Raw genomic sequence first — 25086 nt, forward strand, 5'->3', positions numbered from 1 at the left:
ACGCGGTTTCAAGGTGAAAATCACGTCCGTCAGTTGTCTTGAATCCGGGATTGGTCGAGAATTTTGATTACCAGTTGTTGAGTTTCATCCGGGGGCTATTTTTCCCAACTCTACAGTATTATTCAAAGTTTTCCAGAACTGATTCGAAGAACGTATAATTAAAAATAGTCTGAATTCATATATAAAGATACAATGAGAGATATAAACTCTTGGTTTGCTTTACCGCCAGTTACACCAGCAATGTCGCTTTGAAGTTACGCCCAGTTCTTATTCGAGCCGAGAAAATATAAATAGTGGTAGGAATGAATCCATCTCAGTTACCAGGAGAATTATTTCATGTATCCGGGCAATAGTCTACTAGATCTATCTTGTTATTTTCTTTCCCTTCTCTGAAAATTTCTCTCGTCCCAGTCACTCGTACTCTTTGATTCCTACGATGATCCTTGTTTCTCCTCTCATTTTGCCCTAGTGGCAGTTACATCAGAAGGGTCGCTTTGAAGTCACGCTCGGTTTCTGTTTTCACAGTTGACGATTGTTGGAGTCGAAGAAACATAAACAGCAACAAGGACAATCCCGTTTCAATTACTCTAGAGCACAATAGTTTCATGTAACCGAGCAATAGCCTACTACACTCGCCTCGTTATCTTTTTTCCATTCTTTGAAAATTTCTCTCGTCCCAGTCACTCGTACTCTTTGACTCCTACGATGGTCCTTGTTTTTCCTCTGAATTTGCCCTAGTGGCAGTTACATCAGAAGGGTCGCTTTGAAGTCACGCTAGGTTTCTGTTTTCACAGTTGACGATCGTTGGAGTCGAAGAAACATAAACAGCAACAAGGACAATCCCGTTTCAATTACTCTAGGGTACAATTGTTTCATGTATCCGAGCAATAGCCTACTACACTCGTCTCGTTATCTTTTTTCCATTCTCTCGTCTCAGCCTCTCGTAATCTCCTTCTTTGATTACTACGACATTCTACACGGTCCTCGTGTCTTTCCTCTGGTTTCACCTTCCATGCACAACGTGTCAATTTGATAGCGTCTCTACTCTTTTTGAAAAGTCTGGCTGCCTCGACCCGAAGCAGAAATGGATCTTCTACCTTCGTTGTCTGATCCAAAAGACCCTTAACACCGGTTCTTCTTCTTAGCTTGCCAATCTCGTCTGCACCAATCTTTCATACCACTCTCTGTTGATTCTGATCCCGACCGTTCACAGTCATCCATTCCTGGCCCACTTCGACGTACTTTTAAACTTCAGGCCTCGCTTTCCTACTTATCTTCTCATTATCGCAACTCCCCTAGCCTTTGGAATCCGTGATCTCCCCAGTTGCTCTACTTTCGAACTCCACGGCCTGATCTTTATCCGCCGACACTTTCCTTGGCTCATCCTCCTAATAATTTATTTTTTTCACCACGTCTTGGCCACCTTTTCTTCAATTGTTCGCGCGATTACTTCGAGGTCAGATTCAATAGCAGCCTCTGGCCGGTACCATTTTACAAACTGACCTTCACGATTTTTTTATCACTTCCAGTTTACAATAACATACATTTATACTCCTGTCCTCGGTAAAAACGTTCGACAACAATAATTACACGACGGAAGATTTCGACCGTTCAAGGCCACGCCCTGATTGCTTCTTCTGTTTCCTCGTTACCACGTCACAGAACACAAAGAAACATTGTTGTCAACGCTTGCGGTGTAAAAATGTAACGTTCAATAAAAGTAAAAAAAAAAGTAATCGTAGTAACTCTGCGAAAGATTTTTACTGTAAATGTAATTAAATCGAGAGGAAGGGAGGGGGTAGGGAAAACCAATTGTTCATCTCTGTTCTCTGTTCCAGACATTCCCCTCCCCACCCCCACCCTTCGTTCTTCCATTTATCGGCCGTTTCTTGTATTTCGTCCCTCGGAAAATGTTTTGCCTTTGCCTCCGGCAGCATTACAATTAATGCATCGCAGAGAAGTGGGTTGACCTCCGGTAATTGCATCGCATTCATCGACGCCCATCCCACCCCTCCCCCCATCGACAACTCGAGAACTCGGCCCCATCGAATATCGTTTTTACCCCCTGCCCCTTCTTCTTCTTTTTTTTCTTTTTTGCCCGCCTACACCGATGTCCACTTTTTTCCACCTTTTTCTTCGGTCCTCTTCCAGTTCGTTTTCTCCCCACCCCACGCGTATCCTACGCCCCGCCCCCTACTACCATCCGTACTCATCCAACTCTTCCTCTCGGTCACGATTCTTTTCATTTTGTTCTTTCTCGACTCTTTTCGATATTTCAACAGTCTTTGTCCCCGCTCTTTTTGTCGCGTTTCCAACCCATTTTACTCTCAGCTCGCTTTGAACCCCACTTGGCCCATCGTTTTTTTTCTCTAATTTTTTTATCATCATCCACCCCCCCCCCCCCCCTCTTCTCCACTCGCGATCTTCATCATTTGTTTCCCCGAATGGCTCTCCGGATGCACCTTCGATTCATTTAGCAACTCCCTCGTTCCCGTGAAAATAACAATAACACATTTATCGTAGACTAGAGTGGTTAATCGACGTGAAATTACGAACGATCCAACAAGTGTTCGCAAATAGGCGAGATTTTCGACGGAGCTTTGATCTTTTCGTCGCTGAAATTCATCGGTGGTGGGAAAAACCTCGTCGAATTGATATTACGATTTATTTTTTAACGCGCGGGAAAATTTAACTTAGTGATTAAAATTTTAAAGAATGGTCAACGAAATGAACGAAGTGTATATAGTTAGTGGGTTCTTTCGTTTAGCATCTGGATTAATATTGTTATCCGGGCTCGAGTAAACTCGAGTTGAGAGATTAAAAGATTGCCGCTGGTAATGTTAAGGAAGAACCTTCATTTTTCGCGCCCAATTAACTTCATGAGAATTGTTACGGAGGACGATAATCCTTTGTGTGTGTACTGAACGAATAAAATAATATTATTAAAATTAAATGAACTACCGAGTTGCGATTTTTATAATAATTGGTGGCTTGCGACAATCTCCTTTTAATAATTCTATCTTATTCCAGAGCGCTTTGGTGAAAATGGGCGGGCCCAAATTACGAGATCTCAACGCGCTATTGGTCGACCCCCTCTCTCGGTTTCCTCGGAGGCGTGGATAAACTTCCACCGGAGAGGGGATAACGGACGTTCCTTTCTGCGTGAAGAGTGCAAAAGTAGGCTAATTTGAGAACCACTGCTTCGAGGAGTCAACAATTCTCCAAATTCTAAAGTCTATATTTTGTTTAACGAGACGATGAAACGTTACATAAATGTTTACAGTTTTCAATGATGTCTCTAATGAAAAATAATACTTGACAAAAATAATACAAAAATTTTTTTACAATATATAATGAAAAATTAGCCGACAAGGTTAGAAATATTTTCTACCCCGGTTTGAAGTGTACTTTCAAATCTGTTCTTATAGACAGTGACCTTCATAAATTATAATCTGTATATATGTTCAAATCTGTACATCCCAAATTTTTAAACGAAACGTTAGATAAATTTTTTAACAATGTTTCTCAACCAAAAAAAATAACACTTTCTTGGACTTCTTTTTCATACTTTTAATAGTTCACAAAATGTAACGAAATATTAACCGAGAAACTTAGAAATATTTTTCACCCCGGTTTGAAGTGTATTGGCACTTCTGCTCATGTAGACAGCGACCTTTATAAGTTGTAACCTATATAATATTACTCTATTCAATTATCATTATTATTACTATCATTATTATCGCGCGATTAAATTATTATTATTATGTATTGTGGTGCAATTGAATCGTCATTATTAATATGGTGCGACTGAATTATTGTTATTATTATTATGGTTCTATTGAATTATTATTATTGTTATTATTCTATTGAATTATTGTTGTTGTTACTATTGTTATTATGGTTCTATTGAATTATTATTATTGTTAGTATTCTACTGAATTATTGTTGTTGTTACTATTGTTATTATGGTTCCATTGAATTATTATTATTCTTATTATTCTATCGAATTATTGTTATCATTATTATTGTTATTATTCGATTGAATTATTACGGTTAATGTTATCAGTATATTGGTTCGTTCGGAAAGTCATTTCGTTTTTTCACTGAAAATGAAACACGATTTTTTCAGAGTGAATAAACATTTTATCAAATTACATATTCCCCATTTTGGAAAACGAAACGATTTTCCCAAATCCAACAATCCAATACATTCAAGGTAGGTACAACTCCCCCTATATTTCGTTCCAGTGGCAAGTAACGATGGTTTGCTCGTCACAATAGTTTTCTTCGTTTTCGTCCAACCGCACGAGTCAACTCCAGCACTAGTAAACAGATGTCCAAGGAACTCGAACTTCCCCCGCGGGCCTTCAACGAAAGCATCTGTTGCCATTTTAAGAGCCCAATGACCATAAATAATCCCAGCAGTTCCCTATCGTGGATGCGACGGACGCAACGGTGACGCGGACGGGGAATCGGATCGCGGAGATGGATTCGACAATAACACGGGGAAACGAGCTGGCTTCGAGGCTGGCTTTCTCTTCGTGTCCGGGACAATTACGTCCCGTCGAAGCGAGCAAAAGTGCCACCGGTCGAGTTCCGCGACGCACCGGCGGCAGCGCGTCTCTCTTCCATCGTGGATTTGCATTCGAACGTAATCAACGTTAATAGATCCGCGTCGGTGGTGCTCGGCGCGTGTAATTCGTCTCTATTACCCCTCGGGCAACCGGTCACTCAAGATTTACGGGACTGGATCGTCGTCGATCGGCAACCAGAATCTGTTCGTTACACCTGGTAATTTGGTCTATCGATCACTACGTTTCAAGCTAATGCGTCGCGAGAAATGCACTCGACGATGAATACACCACGATTGGTCACACAGTGTGCGTTATCACGACCACCGGACGGAATTCCCCTAGTTTTTCAAGCAGTAACACGGTGTCGTGTGTTTGTTTAACAAATTAATGGGTTTATCGGTCGTGCCAAGCGAATCGATAAATTCCTTCGATTTAACCCAGGATTTAACCCAGACCTAACCAGACCTAACCGGACTTAACCCAGACCTAACCGGACTTAACCTAGACCTAACCAGACCTAACCCATACCTAACCCAGACCTAACCAGACCTAACCAGACCTAACCAGACCTAACCAGACCTAACCCAGATCTAACCCAGACCTAACCCATTCGAGTCGTTCGATTGGCTGAATAATCAACACCGTTTGCGGTACAATATATCGGTGTACAATATATTTGTTATTTAATTTCGTATGATTTTTTTATAAGTTTCTGGGCACATTTGACTACCTACAGGGTATTTAAATTTGTCTGGTTGATTAATGGCCACCGGTTGCAATGTTGCAGTGATCCGTGTACGTGAATATGGACGCAAAATATTTATTATTTAATTTTTTATGATTCGTTCAGAAGACTGTGCCGCACTCCTGATTTCCCAAAGGGTGTTTAAAGTTGGCTGCTATGGTTATCTCGGGAATTCGATGGGTTAAAATTTCGATCGTTTCGAAATAGAAATAAAAAGTAGAAATATTTTTCTGATGTTATAATTTTAGTCGAGTCGAGAAACACGTAATCGCAGCACCGGTTTAAAGAGGTTAAAAGTGTGGATTATCTAACACGACGAGTAGTAATTTAATCGAGTCAACGAGTTTATTAACTCGTTGATTCAAGGGTCATAGTTTGGATCCTTAAATTTTACAAGGATTGTTTAAAGTAACGATTTATAATATTTCTGAATGAAGTGAAAATGAAAAGAATATTTTTTACTATTCGCTGAGAGGAAATTTTAAATAAGAACAGAGTAAATATTTTTATTCGTTGGGTTAGACAATCCTTGTGAAATTTGAAGACGACCTAGAACTTAACCCCTGGACGATCGTAAAGGGTCCATCAGAGACCCCCCAGGCCTCATTATTTCGTTAATAACTCGTTGACTTAATTGAATTAATAGTTCTCGTTTTGGATAACCTCTTCTAACTTCTTTAACCCTGAATCATGGTTACATATTTTCAAATTATCTCGAACCGAGTAAAATTAAACAATTTAAGGGTTAAAGGTCCCAGGTAGTGCTATAAATTAAGCAGACATTTATTTTCTCTAATAAACGAAGTCGATTTAATTAATATATTACTATTAATATTTTTCAATAGAAATTTTCACTGTACGTTTTACTTCAAAATTCAATTATTGATTCCATTGCGTATATTATACGAACAAAGATGGCATAATCGTCCAAAAGATGAGTTTCAAATGTTTGATACGGTTAACATAAACAAATTGATCACCTATCTCGAGGATCCCCTTATTCACATTTTCCTTTCGTCGTATGTTAAGTTAAATTAAAGTTATAGGTTAGGGTTAAATTGTAAAATACTGTATGTTACTTTTTATCAATAATAGTTTTCATTGAGTCACCCTGTATATATCTTACATTTTTCCCTTCGTCATGTGTTAAATTAAATTAAATTAAACTTGTAGGTTGGAGTTAAATTATAAAATACTATATGTTACTTTTTATCAATAATAGTTTCCATTGAGTCACCCTGTATTATTCTTACATTTTTCCTTTCGTCATGTGTTAAACTAAATTAAATTAAACTTGTAGGTTAGAGTTAAATTATAAAATACTATGTTACTTTTTATCAATAATAGTTTTTATTGAGTCACCCTGTATATATCTTACATCAATGTTTTCTTCCATGTGTCGTTGCAATCGATAAAAAATAAATCATTCGGTTCGAACTTGAATCAGAAACAGAATCTGATACCTAGTCCTCAAGTTGTCCACAGCGTCTCGACGCGCGTTTCCGGACGGCTCTCATTGGCGTCGAAGTTATTTTTCAAAGTCCCCCCTCCTCCCAGACGTCGGTACCCCCCGATGCTCGAGCTCGTACGGTTTCATTACATCCGGGAACTTACAACCGACCACTATCCCAAACTTCGAAGACAGATGACCGAATATTCTTTCCTGCTCCGGCTGGAACCATTTTGTTTCTTCTAGACCGCGAACACATTTATCGCGACGATGAAAACACAATTACCAAACAGTTTCCTGTTGGTCACTCTCGTTGGAGTAGAGTATTCGTGTAGTAGTATTCGAAACACTGGATCACCGATTATCAATAAGCGAGGCATGGATAGAGAATGTCTCGTTGCAACTGATCGAATAAAGGTACGAACAATTTGATGATAAAATGCACGATATTCGAAAATCGGGATTATCAATAAGCGAGGCACGATCAGAGATTTTCTTTTATGGTGGAATAATGACAGTAGTAAAGTAATCAATGTTCAAAACTCAAAGGCAATTATCAATGAGTGAAACATGGCTGGAGAAATTTTCGTAGCAACTGGCCAAACAGAGAAATGATCGGATAGAAGTAATGTTCAAATTACGTATTCAATTCGGGGTCAAAATGCGAATTTTTTTTTACAAACATTCTCTTTTTTAAATTGTTATTTTAAGTGACTTCTTGTGTACTCTCGTCCACAACTTGCTTCTTCGATTCTCGTAGATATTTTTACACCGTGGATGCGAAACTTTGTGATCGAACGTTACTTGTATCCGACTAATTCTATCACCGGTACTAAAACTTCTAACGAACATTCTAACGCGAATTCGACCCGTTGTTTGACCAAAAGCGACAAAAAAGATTCTCTATCCACGCTTCGCTTATTGATAATCGGTCCCAATTAGCGAACATTAAGCGAGGCATAAATCCGTCTAATTCTTTCATAACGAAATCTGGCATAACGAAACTCGGAGGTCGTAAGGGGCGAGAGACGACTTCCGATCACGAATCCGAGCAAGAAATTTGATCGATAACCGAAACGTTACCCCACCGATGAACCACACGATTTCGGTAGCCGAAGGTCGCTTTCGTGTCCGGTAAAAATGTTTCGAGCCACCGGAACGAGGTTTCCGAACGACATGGCGGAAGTCTCATATGTCTGGGGTCGCTTTAAAGTCGCTTCTAATCGTACGCTGGCCATCGAGGAGACGCGAGTAGCAAGCCTCGTCGCGCCGCGATCGTATTAACTCGATCCTCCAGCACGTAATGGAGGCTCGATTAAAAGCGAACAGAATATAAATTGGAGGCTTGTGGGAGGGGAGGGGGCGGGGGGATAGCTCGTGAGTCGCTTCGGGTATCGACGATCTCGTTTAATCCTGACCGAGCGGCGACGCTTAGAATATGAGAAGCCCGATGGACCACCCATGGCCGCGGCCGTGCTCGCTATCTCGCCACGATGATCGAGAGCTGGACGACAAAACGAGAGACAAAAGGAGGGAGAAGAACCGACCGGTCGGGAGTCAGAAGAGGCCCGCGACCCTGGCTCCGTTTCATTCCGGTCTCATCGACCCGGTTCGTCCTCTCTTCCGTCCCGGGTTGACCTCGGACTTTTGTCCCTGTGCCCCGAGAGAGATTGTAACAGGGCCCCGACTTATCGACACCGCTACACAGTGCCCTCGCGTTTAATTGGACCCTCGAACTCGGTGTTGCGTGCACGCGTGTTTCGGATTTCGTAACCGAGGCTGGAGGGCACAGTCATCGTTCTCGTGTCTGTTTCGGATCACTGTCCAGTCATCTCACGTTCGTTACTCTGAGCGTGTTTTCAATGGCCTTGGTTCTTCACGCAGAGTCCTAGTGCTGCCTTGTTTGTGGTACACATCTTTTCTCGTGATGTTCGACAGTGTCTACTGATACTATAGTCTTGATACCGATGTTTGATTGTACCAAGTTTGTTCTGGTAATAATTTTTGGGTGGGATTAATTTTACCAGTGGCAATTTGGTACTGGTACCAAGCTTTGACAGTTCTGTTCTTTGTTACTGGTAATTTTCGATTGTGTCAATCTTTGGTAGCGTTGAGTCAATCCAATTTTTTGATAGTGTTTACCTTTCTTAGGGTCTACTTAGTCCTAGTACCAATCGTTGCTAGTGTTTACGTTTGATAATGGTTACACTCGTTAGTACCCAATCGTTGATAGTATCAATCTTTGTTGGTGTCAATTTTTACTAGTACCGATCTTTGATAGTGCCTACCTCTACTAGTGGCAACTTTGCCCTAGTACCAATCTTTGGTAGTCCTATCCTTTGCTAACGCCAAATGTAATGATGTCAAGTTAATCTTAGTGCTAATTTTTGTTAGTGCCTATTTTTACTCATGTCAACTTAGTTTAAGTATCAATTTTTCCTAATGTCCACATAGACCTAGTGTCAATCTTAATCCTATTCTTTGCAAGTGCCAATCTCAACTACTGTCTACATCTGTCTAGTCCTACCTTTTGCTAGTGCCAACTTTAATGTCAGGTAAGTCTTAGTACCTATTTTTACTCATATCAACTTAGTTTAAGTATCAATCTTTCCTAGTGTCTACATAGACCTAGTGTCAATCTTAATCCTATTCTTTGCAAGTGCCAATCTCAACTACTGTCTACATCTGCCTAGTCCTATCCTTTACTAGTGTCAATCTCAACTACTGTCTACATCTGCCTAGTCCTATTCCTTGCAAGTGCCAATCTCAACTACTGTCTACATCTGTCTAGTCCTACCTTTTGCTAGTGCCAACTTTAATGTCAGGTTAGGCTTAGTGCCTATTTTTACTCATGTCAACTTAGTTTAAGTATCAATCTTTCCTAGTGTCCACATAGACCTAGTGTCAATCTTAATCCTATTCTTTGCTAGTGTTAATCTCAAATACTGTCTACATCTGTCTAGTCCTACCTTTTGCTAGTGTCAACTTTAATGTCCAGTTAGTCTCAGTGCATATTTTTACTCATGTCAACTCAGTCCAAGTACCAATCTTTGCTAGTGTCCACATAGACCTAGTCTCAATCTTCAATAATCCTATTCATTGCCAATCTCAACTTTTGCCTACATCTGCCAGTGGTAATTTTTCCCATATCGTAATTTTGTAATACAAATTTGTGTTTCAGTCTACACTGCACTCTACCGTCTTGAGGACTATCGTATCATTGAGTTTCTGTATCAGCTCTACTACCACAGTCTCGTGGAAACGTTTGATATACATTTCACTCGCAATCGAGCCAGGTAACGACATCTATTATCTACCTGTCGAATTATCAAAATCTACAGACCATACCGACACAGTTCACTATCACGATTCTAGCACTTACACGTCTCACCTCTTCTATGGTCATTCTCAACGATCAGATCTGCACGAAAAGATCGAAGGATGATCTTTGAGCTTCTGGAATTCATTCCTCGTGACTCGATACTTTGGTCTACTTAAACCAGATATATTATAACAAATTCACAGCAAATTATCATCGTGGGATTAATTATGGAATATAGACCATTTAGCTACGAAACTACCAGTACGTTTGGACGAGGATTCTGGTAACTTTCTCAGCTGGGAAATGCTCTAAGCGGTTACTCAACTTCGCCTACTTTGCTCGAGTTAATCTTAATTAAGTATCCGTGATCTAGCCATTGTTTTTTCGAATATTTTTTTTCGATAAGTCATGTTACCGATCACTTCGATACATACTTCGTTAAATATAGACACAGATCAATCGTTATCAGAGATATACTCGTGGAACTATTCCCAGATTTTCTACAGTTGATTCTCTTATCGTATCTCTGATAAATTCACGTTGACTCGATCGGCCTCTACGATATTTATACGTGTATTTCGATTGTTGTCACTTTAGATTACGATCAATAATAAAATACATTTTGTACTCGTAATCTTTGTACAGATTTTGAACATTCGATTCCATGTCACGTGGAATTATTATGAGCTGTGTGGAAATCTTATCGCCTCTACGTGAGAAGAACATTTATTACAATAGCCTCGAGAGTTTTTATCTCTTCCTGTTTGTTACTGCTCCTAGGGAAATACCTGTTTCTGAATCGTACAGTAAACATTTTTTTTTTTCAATAGAGTGTACAATTCTTTTTACATTGTTTCTTCTTTTAAGCTCAGTATATCTTACTTTGGTGTCGACAACTATTTTTTCAAAATTCTCTACAACTTTTTCTGATTTCAACACAAATCTACGAGTCGAGTTTGTACACTTACGAAATATGTATTGTAATTTAATATATTTAATTATATTTCTATATTTAAAAATTCTTTCAATCGAGCCTCAACGAGTTCTTTTCAAGTTCTTAAATACCGAAATAACTTTCAATATTTATTGTAATCGATAAATAGGTAAGACTTTCGATTGCTTCCACTTGAGTGATCGGTGAATGACTTTTATCGGTTGAACAGCATCAACATTTTTTTACACTATATTTCTTTATTATTTTTCACGAGTAAGATCGGACGTGACATATACAGAAAAAGGAGTTAGACGATGACAAGTGAAATTTGATTGTTTTCGATCGGAAATTTTAATTTATATTCTTTCGTCAACGTATTCACATTATCTTGACATTCAGAGAGTCACATTTTATCCACGACATATATTACAAAGTTAAGAGAGTTCTCAACACGGATCAAAATTCATTTAACGCTATTGCAAATCTCTGATTTCAGCATTTCGAAATTTAAATTCAATTTACAGATCACTAGCATTGAACGACAGTCACTTAAATACTCATTGAGAAACTGTGACTTTGTTCACTCCACAATTTCATGTACAATTTGTTTTATTTTTTTTGAAGCTGTCCACGAGACTCTCGATGCAATTTTTGATCCATGTCGGTGACTTGGCCGCCATGTTGCTTTTCCTCAACTTCATCTTTTGCAATCTCGTACTTTCTCAATTCTTAGAGGTTCGATCGTTACGATGTGGACAACTGCCCCACCAGTCTCTCTTCTCAGCTATCCTCTTTTGTTCAGAGGGTTCGAGATTCGATTATTCGTTATTCATACCACTCTCGTGAATTCGAGACCACGTTGGTTCATCGTTTCGATGTTCTGGCCGGCTTCCTTTAAACACCCAGCTCGATGTTTTATTCTCTGTTCCATTTCTCCCAGTGATGTTACATTTTCCTCTTCTTGTATCCACACAGCTGGGTATCTTACCTTTCATCTTACGTTTAAATTACATTACAAGTTCAGGATTAAGTTGTGGACTCGGTAAGATGTTACTTACGAACTTGGCCCTTTTACCTTGTTCCTTGTATTATATATGCTGCTTGTATGTGTTTTACCTGAGGCGATAAATGAAGTCGTTAACTCTGGAGTAGCCTATCAGTCAACGAACATTGCTCTATAATTAGTAGTAATGTGTGGTCTAATGTATCAAGCTTCGTTTATCTTCCAAACGATTTATTATGCAGGTGTCGAGTCATTGTTAATCTTCCACAAGGTGATGTATGGTTTTGCACCAAAAAAGTAGAGGGCACCAGCAGAGTACAGATGTGACTTTTTTTTTTGGAAAAGTATAATTAAGAAATACTTTCGTATATTTATAGGGTAAAGAGTGCATTATGTTGAAAAGGTTAATTTTTTTATCTATTTTTTTATTTTATTTTATCAATGGAAGTAAAATAACTTTCACTTTGGTGCACTGTTCGGGCCAATTTGAACCTTGGTGATAAATAATTTTTGACGAAAATTGTTTTTATCAGCAATATTCGATGAGTGTATTATGCAAGAAAAAATTTATTTAGCGTTATTTTGTACGAGATATATGTAGTCGAGAACAAAACATCTAAGAAATAGTAAGAGAGAGAGAGAGAGAGATTGATTATTAAATTGATTCATCTTTTTTCAAAAAAATGTATTTTTGCTGCAGTAACGAGTGGTGTAAATTTTCAAATTTCTACTTTATTTTTCTGTATTGTTAAAAAGAAAAGAAAAGTGATTTCCTAATGAATAATTATCTAAATAAAACAATAGTTATGTTTTTGATATTATTTTTACAATAACTTAACAGACATATTACATCTTGTTGAATATCCTTCCAAATACCTACTAAGTCCACAATTAGTCAATATAATCGTCACCCGTATACTAGTGATGGCTGTTGATTCAGAACTTTGCTGTCACCTGCATACGGGTCACGTGCAGTTAACGTGTGAAAGGAGTGCAGAGAATAAATAGCACCGTAAATACAATCACGTGGAAAATTAAACGATCGGTAAATTTCGGTCAAAGAATGGCCAATTTTCGAACAACTGTACTTCTGTTAAAAGCTATCGCGAAATCATGATTTATTTTTCAAATTAAAGCTCGAATTAAATTAATTACTTTACAATGCTCTGTTTTAATTCTTCACATCATGCATCTCCACTACAGTGATATCAAAAATTTTAGGGCATGTTCGTGGTACCGAAAAAATGCATGTTGCAAAAATTTTTTTATTGATTGAAGGTTCAAATTTCAAATTTCCTTTTTTACTGGAGGGAAGACAGTTTCAAATTTAAAATTTTAAATTTAAAATTCGAACCTCCCCCTTTCACTGGTGGGAAGATACTTCCAAATTTAAAATAGAACCTTCCCCTTTAACTGGAGAGAAAACAGTTTCAAATTTCAAATTTGAACCTTTCACTTTAACTGGAGGAGAGGTAGTTTCAAATTTCAAATTTTAAATTTTAAATTTCAAATTTCAAATTTGAACCTTTTTCTTTCGCTGAAGGGAGGAGAATTCCAAATTTCAAATTTGAATCTTCCCTTTTCACTATAGGGAAGAAAATTAAAAAATTTCAAATTTGAACCTTACCTTTTAACTAAAGGAAAGAAACTTTCAAATTAAAAATTTGAACCTTCCCCTTTAACTGGAGGGAAGACTGTTTTAAATTTCAAATTTGAACCTTTTTCTTTCACTGAAAGGAGAACAATTCCAAATTTCAAATTTCAAATTTGAACCTTCCCATTTAACTAGAGGGAAGACTGTTTCAAATTTCAAATTTGAACCTTCCCTTTTCACTATAGGGAAGAAAATTAAAAAATTTCAAATTTGAACCTTACCTTTTAACTAAAGGAAAGAAACTTTCAAATTTCAAATTTGAACCTTCCCCTTTAACTGGAGGGAAGACTGTTTTAAATTTCAAATTTGAACCTTTTTCTTTCACTGAAAGGAGAACAATTCCAAATTTCAAATTTCAAATTTGAACCTTCCCATTTAACTAGAGGGAAGACTGTTTCAAATTTCAAATTTGAACCTTCCCTTTTCACTATAGGGAAGAAAATTAAAAAATTTCAAATTTGAACCTTACCTTTTAACTAAAGGAAAGAAACTTTCAAATTAAAAATTTGAACCTTCCCCTTTAACTGGAGGGAAGAGAATTTCAAATTTTAAATTCTAATTTTCCAAAAATTGACAATTTAAATTACAGCACGTAGGATTGTAAAAAAAGAACGAATGAAACAAATAAGAAATTGTACACCAAGTGCAATTTCTCGACCATAACCTTGAAATAAAGATCAAGAACCACTTATTAACAGATTTATCGATTCTTTTCCATCGTTTGCCGCACCGTGGCGCTAGCTGCGCGCTGAGAACGATCCGCGAGATTCGTCGAAGCGAGGGACAGGAACGATCGGATGGGATTTATTTAGTCGGTGTTCGAGTTAGGGGGAATCGATTCGCCTATGAATGCACGCGTAAAGGACGCGTCTTGGACGAGCGATCAAGCAGAACCGAGAACGAGAAGGCAAAATCGACGGTAGGGAAAATCCGTCTTTGTCCGTGGACAATTCGGTGCTTCGCGATCGATCGGCTGTATCTTACGGTGCCAGAGCCGCTTCTATCTGCCAATCACGGTCCGTTTCCGAGGTGACCGACACTGGCGAACCGTCCCTTTGCCTCTGAGATCCGCTTTTGCGGTGGAATTATCGTCGACGATCGATGCATCGAGTTGCCTGTCGATACGAGGCTTCTTCGCTTCGGTTGATCGGCTAGTCGTGCAGATTTTCAGTCGAAACGCCGCATCTCGATTCCCTTCGGTCGTACCCTCACCCCCCCTCGCGTGACTTGACTCGATCGTGGCCACCTGAGTGCACTCCGTAGGAAATTTTGGAAAATCGAAAGGGAAATCTTACATCTTTGTTCTTGTTCTTTTTTTTTGGAAAAATTGAAAGGGAAATCTTACACACCTTTGTTCTTGTGTTTTTTTTTGGAAAAATTGAAAGGGAGATCTTATACCTTTGTTCTTGTTCTTCTTTTTCCTTTCTGGAAGAGCAACACGTAGGATTTCTCGTTGTTTTGTTCGGTAAAGAGTCGAAGGAATTACCAAGAGTGTTCAGAAAGATAATATTTTTCTTGAACTTCGTTGTAACGCACCTGGGTCTTTTTTGACCCAGAGAGACTTGTATTGCTTGATTATATGATAGAACTTCTCTTGGAAATTAAGAAATGTTAAGCTGAAGTGTTTTTAACGCTCGCTGTAATGCACCTGGGTCTTTTTTGACCCGGAGAGAGAGAGGCTTTTCTTCAAAATTGTGAAAGTTAAAATAAAATAATAGAAACTTCGGTCAGTCTATTTCTGGAAGAAAAAAATTTCTTTTGAAATTTATCTATTATTGTAAAAAAAGTCATTATTTAACTATTATATAACTTATGTAGTTGGTAACGACGAAAAAATTTCCCTGGATTTACTGCTCCAATTATTTTCACCATCGATAAGATCCTTTCCCTATTACACTAATCTCTACGTTATAAGCACAAACTCCGAACTCTTTATAAGATACAACAAAGTAATCATTTACCTATCATAGAACCCATGCAACTGGTCCCAATAAAAATTCTCCCTAGACTTAACACCCCAATTATTTCCACCATCAATAAGATATTCTCTCCATTACTCACCTTCACGCTATAAGCACAAATTTCGAACTATTTGTAACATATAGCAAAGTAATCATTTACCTATCATAAAACGTATGCAGAAATCTCCTTGGATTTACTAGTCCAATTATTTCTACCATCGATAAGATATTCTCTCCATTACTCACCTTCACGTTATAAGTACAAACTTCGAACTTTGTGTAAGATATAACAAAGTAATCATTTACCTATCATAGAACCCGTACAACTAGTTCCAATAAAAATTCTCCCTAGACCTAACACCCCAATTATTCCCACCATCGATAAGATCCTCTCCCTATTACACTAATCTCCACCTTATAAGCACAAACTCCGAACTCTCTCTAAGATATAACAAAGCACATTTACCTATCATAGAAACGCACGCAATTGGTACAGATGAAAAAATCCCCTCGGGATTCACTGCTCCAATTATTTCCACCATCGATCTTCTCCCCATTACACACCTTCACGCTATAAGCACTCGCTCCGAACTCCCCATAAGGAACAACAAAGCAATTATCCTTCTTACCTAAACTCCCTCCGGATCGCTTGAAACTACCCCAAAAATCAATCCAACAGCTCCCGATAAAAAAAAAAAGGAGAATCCCTCGGGATCTAGTCTACCGATTATTTTTCACCCCCGCACCCTCCCCCCTCGTCCCCCGGTTGTAACTCAAAAACAAAGCACTTTCCAGGCGATAAATTGCTCCATGGTAGGTCAGCCACGAGGACCGGTTGAACTAATTTACGAGCGGACCGCGTACGATTTTTGTCTCTCTTTAATAGCTCGCTGGGTGTAGCGCGGTGGTTGACTGCCGGTTCTTCCGTGGCGGCCGATCCGCTCGAAACCGAGCAAGAAATCGGGGGACCTGGGCGGCACGCATCGAGCTGCCGGCCAGACAGACGGACGGACGATTACGGGCCGACATTTCTCTGTTTCCTCCGCGTTCTGGCGTCGAGTTTCGAGGCAAGATTGGCTGGTTCCAAGGAGCGAGAGAAAGAGAGAGAAAGAAAGAGAAAGAGAGAAGGGGGTACAGAGCAGGAGGAATCGGCACTGGTGCAGCGAGCGCCCTCGAAAAAGGGGCCGATTCACCAAGGAAAGAGACCCAGGGTATCATTAGTGTAATGACGGAGCTCGAGCAGTCGCTGAGCTCCCTCTGTCTCGTTCCTCCTCTCACTGGAGGCGAAGATTCCAAGGAGTTTCTTGCCGTTTCTCTCTCTTTCGCCCGGAATGGGTTCTCGCTTGTTCCGTGGAAGAACGAACCGACGAGTCCTCGGCTGGACACTGCGCCGAGTATGTCCCGCCGTTATTACGTCTATAATGGCCCGGAGAGGGCCGGCGCAAAAAGGCTAATCACTGTACCTGCAATCGCGTTGCTCGACGACGCTCCACGTTCTCGTTCCGTCGGATAGCGGCGCGTTCGCGGAACCGCGATCCTTGGCTACCCAGGGTGAGCCTGCCAGCCTGGTGGAGCCGGTGATCGAAATTGCGGGCTGTGCTTTTGAACCGGAACGAATCGCGACAGTCCGAGACCGAGAGGACGCGTTCGTGACTTGAAACCAACGTGGCCAGATCTCTTCAACGATGGAAACGGTATAGGGAGTATTACCAGTTGATCCATTTTGGTATGAATCGTTGAAGGATTCGATGTCTCGAACGGTGTTTAAGGGTAGTTGGGTACGAGTGGATAGCAGTGTTTTGGAATATGAGAGGTACGATAAGTAGCCTAGATGTAGTGTTTGGGACTTGGGAATGGGTAAGGGCAGAGCTTTTGACCCCTAGAAACTGTCTGTTAAGTATTTCGTTGCGAACTAATTCATTTTGGTATGGCTTGTTAGACGTTTTGTTGTCTCGACTGGTGTTCAGGGATAGTTGGGTACGAGTGGATAGCAGTGTTTTGGAATATGAGAGGTACGATGAGTAGCCTAGATGTAGTGTTTGGGCTTTGGAAATGGGTAAGGGTAGACCTCTTGACCCTTAGAAACTGTCTATTAAGTATTTCGTTGCGAACTGATCCATTTTGGGATAGCTTGTTAGACGTTTTGTTGTCTCGACTGGTGTTCAGGAATAGTTGGGTACGAGTGGATAGCAGTGTTTTGGAATATGAGAGGTGCGATAAGTAGCCTAGATGTAGTGTTTGGGCTTTGGAAATGGGTAAGGGCAGAGCTTTTGACCCCTAGAAACTTTCTATTAAGTATTTCGTTGCGAACTGATCCATTTTGTGATAGCTTGTTAGAGGTTTTGCTTTTGATGTTTAAGGATAATTGGGTACGAGTCGATAGCAGTGTTTTGGAATATGAAAGTTGGGATAAGTAGTCTAGACATGGTGTTTGTGACTTGGAAATGGGTAAAGGTAAAGCTTTTGACCCCTAGAAACTGTCTATTAAGTATTTCGTTGCAATATGATCCATTTTGGTATGGCTTGTTAGAGGTTTTGCTGTCTCAACTGATGAAACAATTTATGGATTGTTTAACAGCAACTACATTTGATTTTTGTATTCCTTTATAGGTTTTGCTGGCTAGCCTAGTCTTTAGGGAAAAGGGTATGATTGGATAGCAGTGTTTTGAAAAATGAATGCTGTGATAAGTAGCCTACATGGGGTATTTGTGGCTTTGAAAATGACAAAGGTAGACCTTTTAACCCCTAGAAACTACCTATGGAGTGTTCCTTTATTAATTTATCGTTTTTTGTATGTCTTCTTAGAAGGTTTGCTGCCTCGAGTGATATTTAGGGGAAAGTAGAGTAGGGGACTGATGATGTTTGTTACACATAGCAATGTCTCCAGCATATATGATAAATCTTCCTGCTCGGATTCGTGATCGAGAATAATTTTTGACACTGTAACATTTCAAACTTTCATCATGTCGATTTTTACCAAAGTAAAACCCATAATATTTCCATGTGGACTGCTATATATGGCAATGTCTCGATTCTCGATAAATGATCCCCATCACAGTTTGAGTTCAACAATCCGTGAAAAAAATTCTTCGCCAATGCTTCGCGTATTGATAATCGATACCTATTTCTCGAACCTTAAACGAGGAGCTGGCGTCTTTCGTTTTAAGAAAAATCCCTGACACCGAGTGCATCGATTGCTAAACAACTAATCCAATATTACGTTAAGCCATTTCCAAAGCAGTCTTCGTCGAAATCAGGACATTCCTCGATGGATGCAACTCGACAAATCCCACGTCTGTGGATCACCTGTTCCCTCAATTGCATCGAATCGATACTATCCCCGTTTACAAGTGTGATTTGCAATAGTCGAAAACAGTTACAAATTATGGCAAGTTTGTCGCGATCTATCCAACGTGTTCCAAGTTTAGGTAACTGCTCGGTTATTCGTCGTTACATCAACTCTGTCAACTGGGATAATTTTACTTCCACTTCGGTTGTATTGACAGGACGTTATTAGTCGTGATAAATTTTGCATGTACACGCACCCAGAATGCCACTGACACATATGCTCCAGTTACAGCGACGATGGAAACTGACCACCCTAAATGCTTCGCGCGTGAACTGATGCATCTATAATAATTTAACGCTGTCAGGGGCACATTGAGGACTTCTGCACTGGATGTTAGTACCATTGACATCCCCCTTCACCCAACACGCCAGAAACAGTCCACTATGAAGATTTTAATGGACAGGGGTCCGGCATACGGTACACTCTGAGATAGGGGGAGTCCCATAGGACTTGGGATCTCTCCAAAGGAGTCAGGGAAGTCTTTAGAAAATTTCCCCCACAGGAAAAGATATTACGAGGGCCCTTGACGTGCTGGTTTCCCCTTCCAATTGTTCCTTCCCTGTAATAATATTCTGCAAAATATTTTTCGTAAAAAAGGAGTGAAAACAGTTTCGAGAAGAGTACAGTTCTCACTGTAGACGTCGTATTTTTGTGGATAATACAATTTTTTTCAATATGATAATTTTTATATTATTTTAAAGATTGAAACTATGGTTATGTGTAAAAAGATTTCAATTTTGTATTTACAGTAAAGGTGGAGCAACACGTACCAATGGTAACCTATTTACTTCAAATAAAGTACCAATTAATTTTAAATAAGGTACCAATAGTAACCTATTAATTTTAAATAAGGTACCAATAGTAACCTATTAATTTTAAATAAGGTAGTAATAGTAACCTATTTACTTTAAATAAGGTACCAATAGTAACCTATTAATTTTAAATAAGATGCCAATAGTAACCTATTTACTTTAAATAAGGTACCAATAGTAACTTTTTTATTTTAAATAAGGTACCAATAGTAACCTATTTATTTTATATAAGGTACCAATAGTAACTTATTTATTTTAAATAAGATACCAATAGTAACTTATTTATTTTAAATAAGGTACCAACAATAACCTATTTATTTTAAATAAGGTACCAATAGTAACCTATTTACTTTAAATAAGGTCCCAATAGTAACTTATTCATTTTACAATGTAAGATACCAAATGAGGAAATATTCCTTCGACTCCTTCGATTAGATTACAACAAATTTAGATTCACTTTCGTTAAGTGTCCTAACCCTTCTGATTAAGGATGTATGTATATACTGTGCGTTTTCGAAAAGAACGCTGACAAGTGTTTACATCCTCACTCTCGGTTTACAGTCTACTGGCTCCCCTACTATCGCGTGTATCGCCGCTATTGGACGACGAAAATCGTCAGCGACCAATAGCGTAATGTGTGTGATGTAGGGGAGGAGTTAGACTGTAAATTAGAGTGGGGATAAACACTCGTTCTTTTAACGGACGAACAGTACATTTGTACACACATCAGTGAACAAATTATAGATTCGGTTCTATTGAGTTGTTTGAAAAGTCATTTAGTTTTTTTTTTTTTTTTTTGTGAAAATGAAACACGATTTTTTTAGAGTGTATAAACATTTTATTGAATTATTTACTCTCCATTTTGGAAAACGAAATAACTTTCAAAACAACCCAATATTTCGCATCTACATACTCAACTATAATGGTTAAGTGAGAAATTAGTGTCGAATGTTATTAAAAATCGATTTTCGGAACCTTTCCGATATCCGCAAACGCATTTGATTAAACAATGCCATGTACGAATTAGCGATACATCGCAATGTTGAATATTTTTGGAGCTAGATCGAACAAGGGTGGGATTTCGACAACCCCCACCCCCCTCCAACTTTGATGAAACATGGAACTGGAATAGTTAATTTGGGAACCGAAGTAACTAATTTATTTATCGACTATTTCGGATCAGTTTATCAACCGTATTGACTTATTAACACAACCACGGCATAGAAATATTTATTATTTAAATCGATACTGACTATATGTATATATATTATTTATAGTCTTCGTGCTTCAAAGGGTGCTTCAATCTAGTGTCAATGTTATTACCCTTAGCTTAGAGAATGTGCGTATTATAATTTTGAATCAGTTTTTTTTATTTGAATATTTTCAATTGGCACTGACGTCAAGCCTAACATTAAATGTATAATTATTTTCATAAATACTATTGTATAGTGAATTCAATGACATTTAAGATTTACTAGTTATACGTAGTTAAATAATAAAAAGTCCAGAAGCTACTTAATTGTCAATATGTTATTATTTCCGAATATGAGACCCTTGGAATTTTTTCTAATAAAATCAATCTCATAGTACCAACTTGTTTTAGATATCCAAGAAATAGATTTCACATATTTAATGCGTAAAGAAAAAAATTTCAGAAAGAAATTTCTCATATTAGAAAGCTATTTTTAAGATTCCTACAATTTGCATAATTTTAGTTTACATTTTATTACAAATGAGAGCAAATTTTGTTTTAAATTTCCAATAGTTCGTAAAAGGGTACGTATTTTAATTTTAAAACGTGTGTTCAATTTTAACAAAAATGCTCTGGAACGACTTTATGACCCTCGTATTAGGCAACATTACGTATATTTGCATAATTTTAGTTTTCACCGTATTCTAAAGAAACCAAATCCCCCCCCCCCCCCATATTTTCTAACCACAGAAGGGTACATATTTTAATTTTTAAACCGTGCGTTCAATTTTGATAAAGATGTTCTCGATCGAAAGTTACGGTTTTTTTCTTTTTTTTTTCTTTTTCTAATGGGTCCCCAATTAGGCAACTTCGCCCCGCCATTTGCATCTCGTCCAGGTATCACGGATTCTGGTCCCGGCGTGGGGGACTGCCAGAGATCGATCGTCTCGGAATTAATACGCGAATTCGTCGTCGAGGCAGTGGTATGAACACTGAAACGCAGTCTCTCGTTACAGTTTGCACCACCCACGCGGTACCGTTACCGTGGCTGCGTTTGCGGTCACTAATTGGAGGACAGGTTTGCAGCACAATCTCGAAATTTACCCGTGAAACACACGGTTGGACGCAGAAGCATTTGCATTCGTGGAAACCACGAACAACGGATAGGGGGGGGGGGGAGGGGGGAGGGGCAGGACATATCTCCCCCTCCCCACCGATTATGTAATATCTATTCCTACTGTGTGTATATGGACAATAGTTTATAGAATTAATCTCGACGTTTGCACACGTTTGCACACGTTTGTAACGCTGGACCAGGAGGTTTGAAGATACGACGTGATATTGATAAAAATTCGACAATGAAAAGTGGAATAATAGTTTTGTAATATTTCAGTCACGAAAGAATCGAGGATGAGCTTGAAATTGCACTTAAAATTGTTTCACTGAGGTTGAAATAGTTTCATCGACAAGTGCTTGTGTAGTACCCTCGCTTAATGATCGAAAATCGAGACTGGCAATTTTCTCAATATCCGAAGCACAGGTGGAGAATTTGAGAGGAATAATTTGATGGTGAAATGAAAGTTATAAATTATATTAATAGTGACAGAATTGATTAGACACAGGTAACATTTGTTCGTAAAAATAAATTATGTATTTGAACATCACGACTCCTGGTCTGGTACATTTTGATAGCGATTTTTTTTTGAAATTTTTTGATAATTTGAATCCTTGAATTAAGTATCTTCTGACGTGCGTTAAAATCTTGTCACACTTTGCTTTTTTATTTTCGTGTCGGAGAGGAATTGAATCTTTATTCAAACGTTGCTTGTAACCGACTGATCCGATCACCAAGAACGGGGCTAGACGAGATAAGTTTCGTTAAAAGAAACATAAACAAAAAGGACGATTCCTGTTACTGAAACCGTGCAACAAATTTGATCAATAACCGAGGCACTACTGTCCACCGAAACACGTGGGGCTCGAACTGAAGAAACAAACAGTAGCAGTGACGAACGAATTTGATCAATAACCGAGGTACTACTGTATATCGAATCACGTGGCTTGACTAGTTTATCAAGAAATAAAGAAAGATACTAGAAAGGAATTTACATTGCTGGGGGGATAATGACCACGGGGATTTCATTACCAATCCTTCGTTAGCCAACTTCCTATTAACCAATTCGGAAATGCATGCATTCCACGTGTCTCCTGTGGTTCCCAAAGCAGGATATGCACCCTCCTGATCAAAAGGAAATTCCGATACTGCCTTGTGAGCCGGTCAGTTAATTACAGGTTCAATACAATGCCTTGCCATCACGTGGAATATTCTCGACATCCTGGCTGTTCTTTGGTCGATACGACTTTGAGACTGTCGTTGTTTCTGTGTCTCCCAAACGTCGCTTTGATACTGTACGTTCGTTGTCCATTCGAGCGAGTTCTCATCAAATCCTTCATAATGAAACAAGATGATGTTACAGAAGGGTTCGTTTCCAATGAACGCCAGAAGATGTCGAGTTGGTGCGCCACAGCTTTGGATGGACAACACTCCGAGCTTTATCAGATACTGGTGCACATTGTTGAGAGGGTACTCTGATAATCTAGTCTAAACACATCGACTTCTTCCTGATTTTTTTTCAACGAAACCAGATTACTTTTTGCGACAGGGTTTCCGCACACGTGTTTATCCATGTTTATGCTAGGTTCATGATTTTTTACGAATGAAAATAATAAAAATTGCAGAAGTTGTATAATCTTGGGTGAAACGTGTTTTGGAAAATTTATCTGAAGGTAATTCCTGTGTCGTTCTGCTTTGACGAAGAAGTCAATAGATACTAATCTCGGTTAGTATGAAAGTGACTATGGGATGGCATGATCCACGGGAAAAATCACGAATTTGAAAAAAAAAGGTTTTGAAATTTGAATAGCGATTTTTTCGTGCTCTTTTCCCTTTGTGCTAGAAAGAATAGAAAACGAAACAGACTTTGTGTAATAAAAGGACACCTACTGAAGATTTTTAACTGAAATTTGAAACATATACTGTCACCAAATTTAAAAAATGCAGATTCGATAAAAATGTGTTTCAAGTTTTCGAAGGGATTAGTTTAGTACCGTTTTAATAATGAATTACAAATCGAAACACTATAATAATTCTTCCTTTTACCCTATCCAGAGTATGCATTTACAGTTTGGACACCTCAGTGTATAGTACACACGCGAGAAGATTGCATCTGAAGTTATGGCGGGTTGTATTAATCCAGGGGCTCACCTATTCACACGCAATTAGTATATGTTTGTCCTGTATACGCTCAAGAAGATGGCCCCTAAAATAAGAGGACCCATCGAAACTCCAGATGCAATCTTCTCACTTGCGTACTGTAGCATAAACGTGTATCGCATAACTACCATCACTTGAAATATTTTCTTTCACTCTAGATATTTAAAACCATGGAACTTTGTATTGTTTACATTCTCTTGATATTTTGAGTAACAAAAACCTGTTTTTCGACTATTGGATGGAACAAAAAATTTTCAAAAAAAAAAATCATTTTTACGTTAAAATTCTCAAAGAATCACCTTTAGTTGTTACTTTAGAGTCCCTATATAAATTGACAATCTTCTTACAGTCGTTGGATCGTTCCACTAAAATTATTTACGAACCCTTATTTCAATGCCATGTGTTTTTAAAACTCACCTGGACACTCTATGCTGAGCGATCCTGCCATGATTCGGTAGTGTGACATTGCTGTCGCTTTTCGACCAGGTCACCGAATTTTTCGCATCCGGGAGCTCGACCTTTCCCAGATAAGCTTCGCAAAACAATCTTGCTGCTCCTCCCAGGGGTACCAATTGGGAGGCTGGCCTGTACGTTGGCAGAGGCTTTCCCGTGTATCCGCCGGATTTCTCCCCTGAAAGTACAATAGACTCGTTATAAACTATTTGGATCGAGAACTGATCTACCAACGAGCACGATAGTGAAGTCTCGATTTTATTCGATGTTGAAAACGAATGCTCTCTGCAATTCCTCTCGTGAGTATAGAGTGTACATCGCTTCGAATGAAATTTTTACACATTATTTCATTATTATTAAAAA

General features: G+C 38.7%; 1 protein-coding gene across 2 annotated transcripts in view; it reads right to left on the minus strand.

Annotated features, from left to right (window-relative positions):
- The window catches only part of LOC143146885 (interleukin-1 receptor accessory protein-like 1-B), a 301118-nt gene that overhangs the window by 52588 nt on the left and 223444 nt on the right, over window positions 1-25086 (minus strand). For both annotated transcript variants that reach the window (XR_012992109.1, XM_076311609.1), the window contains exon 3: window positions 24688-24901. Coding sequence is in view for 1 of the 2 variants with exons in the window: in XM_076311609.1 (XP_076167724.1) it covers window positions 24688-24901 (214 nt within the window). In the remaining variant the exon portion in view is untranslated. The remainder of the gene's footprint in view (window positions 1-24687; window positions 24902-25086) is intronic.

Source organism: Ptiloglossa arizonensis, chromosome 5 (genome assembly GCF_051014685.1).
Source record: "Ptiloglossa arizonensis isolate GNS036 chromosome 5, iyPtiAriz1_principal, whole genome shotgun sequence".
In the NCBI taxonomy this organism is placed as follows: Eukaryota; Metazoa; Arthropoda; class Insecta; order Hymenoptera; family Colletidae; genus Ptiloglossa; species Ptiloglossa arizonensis.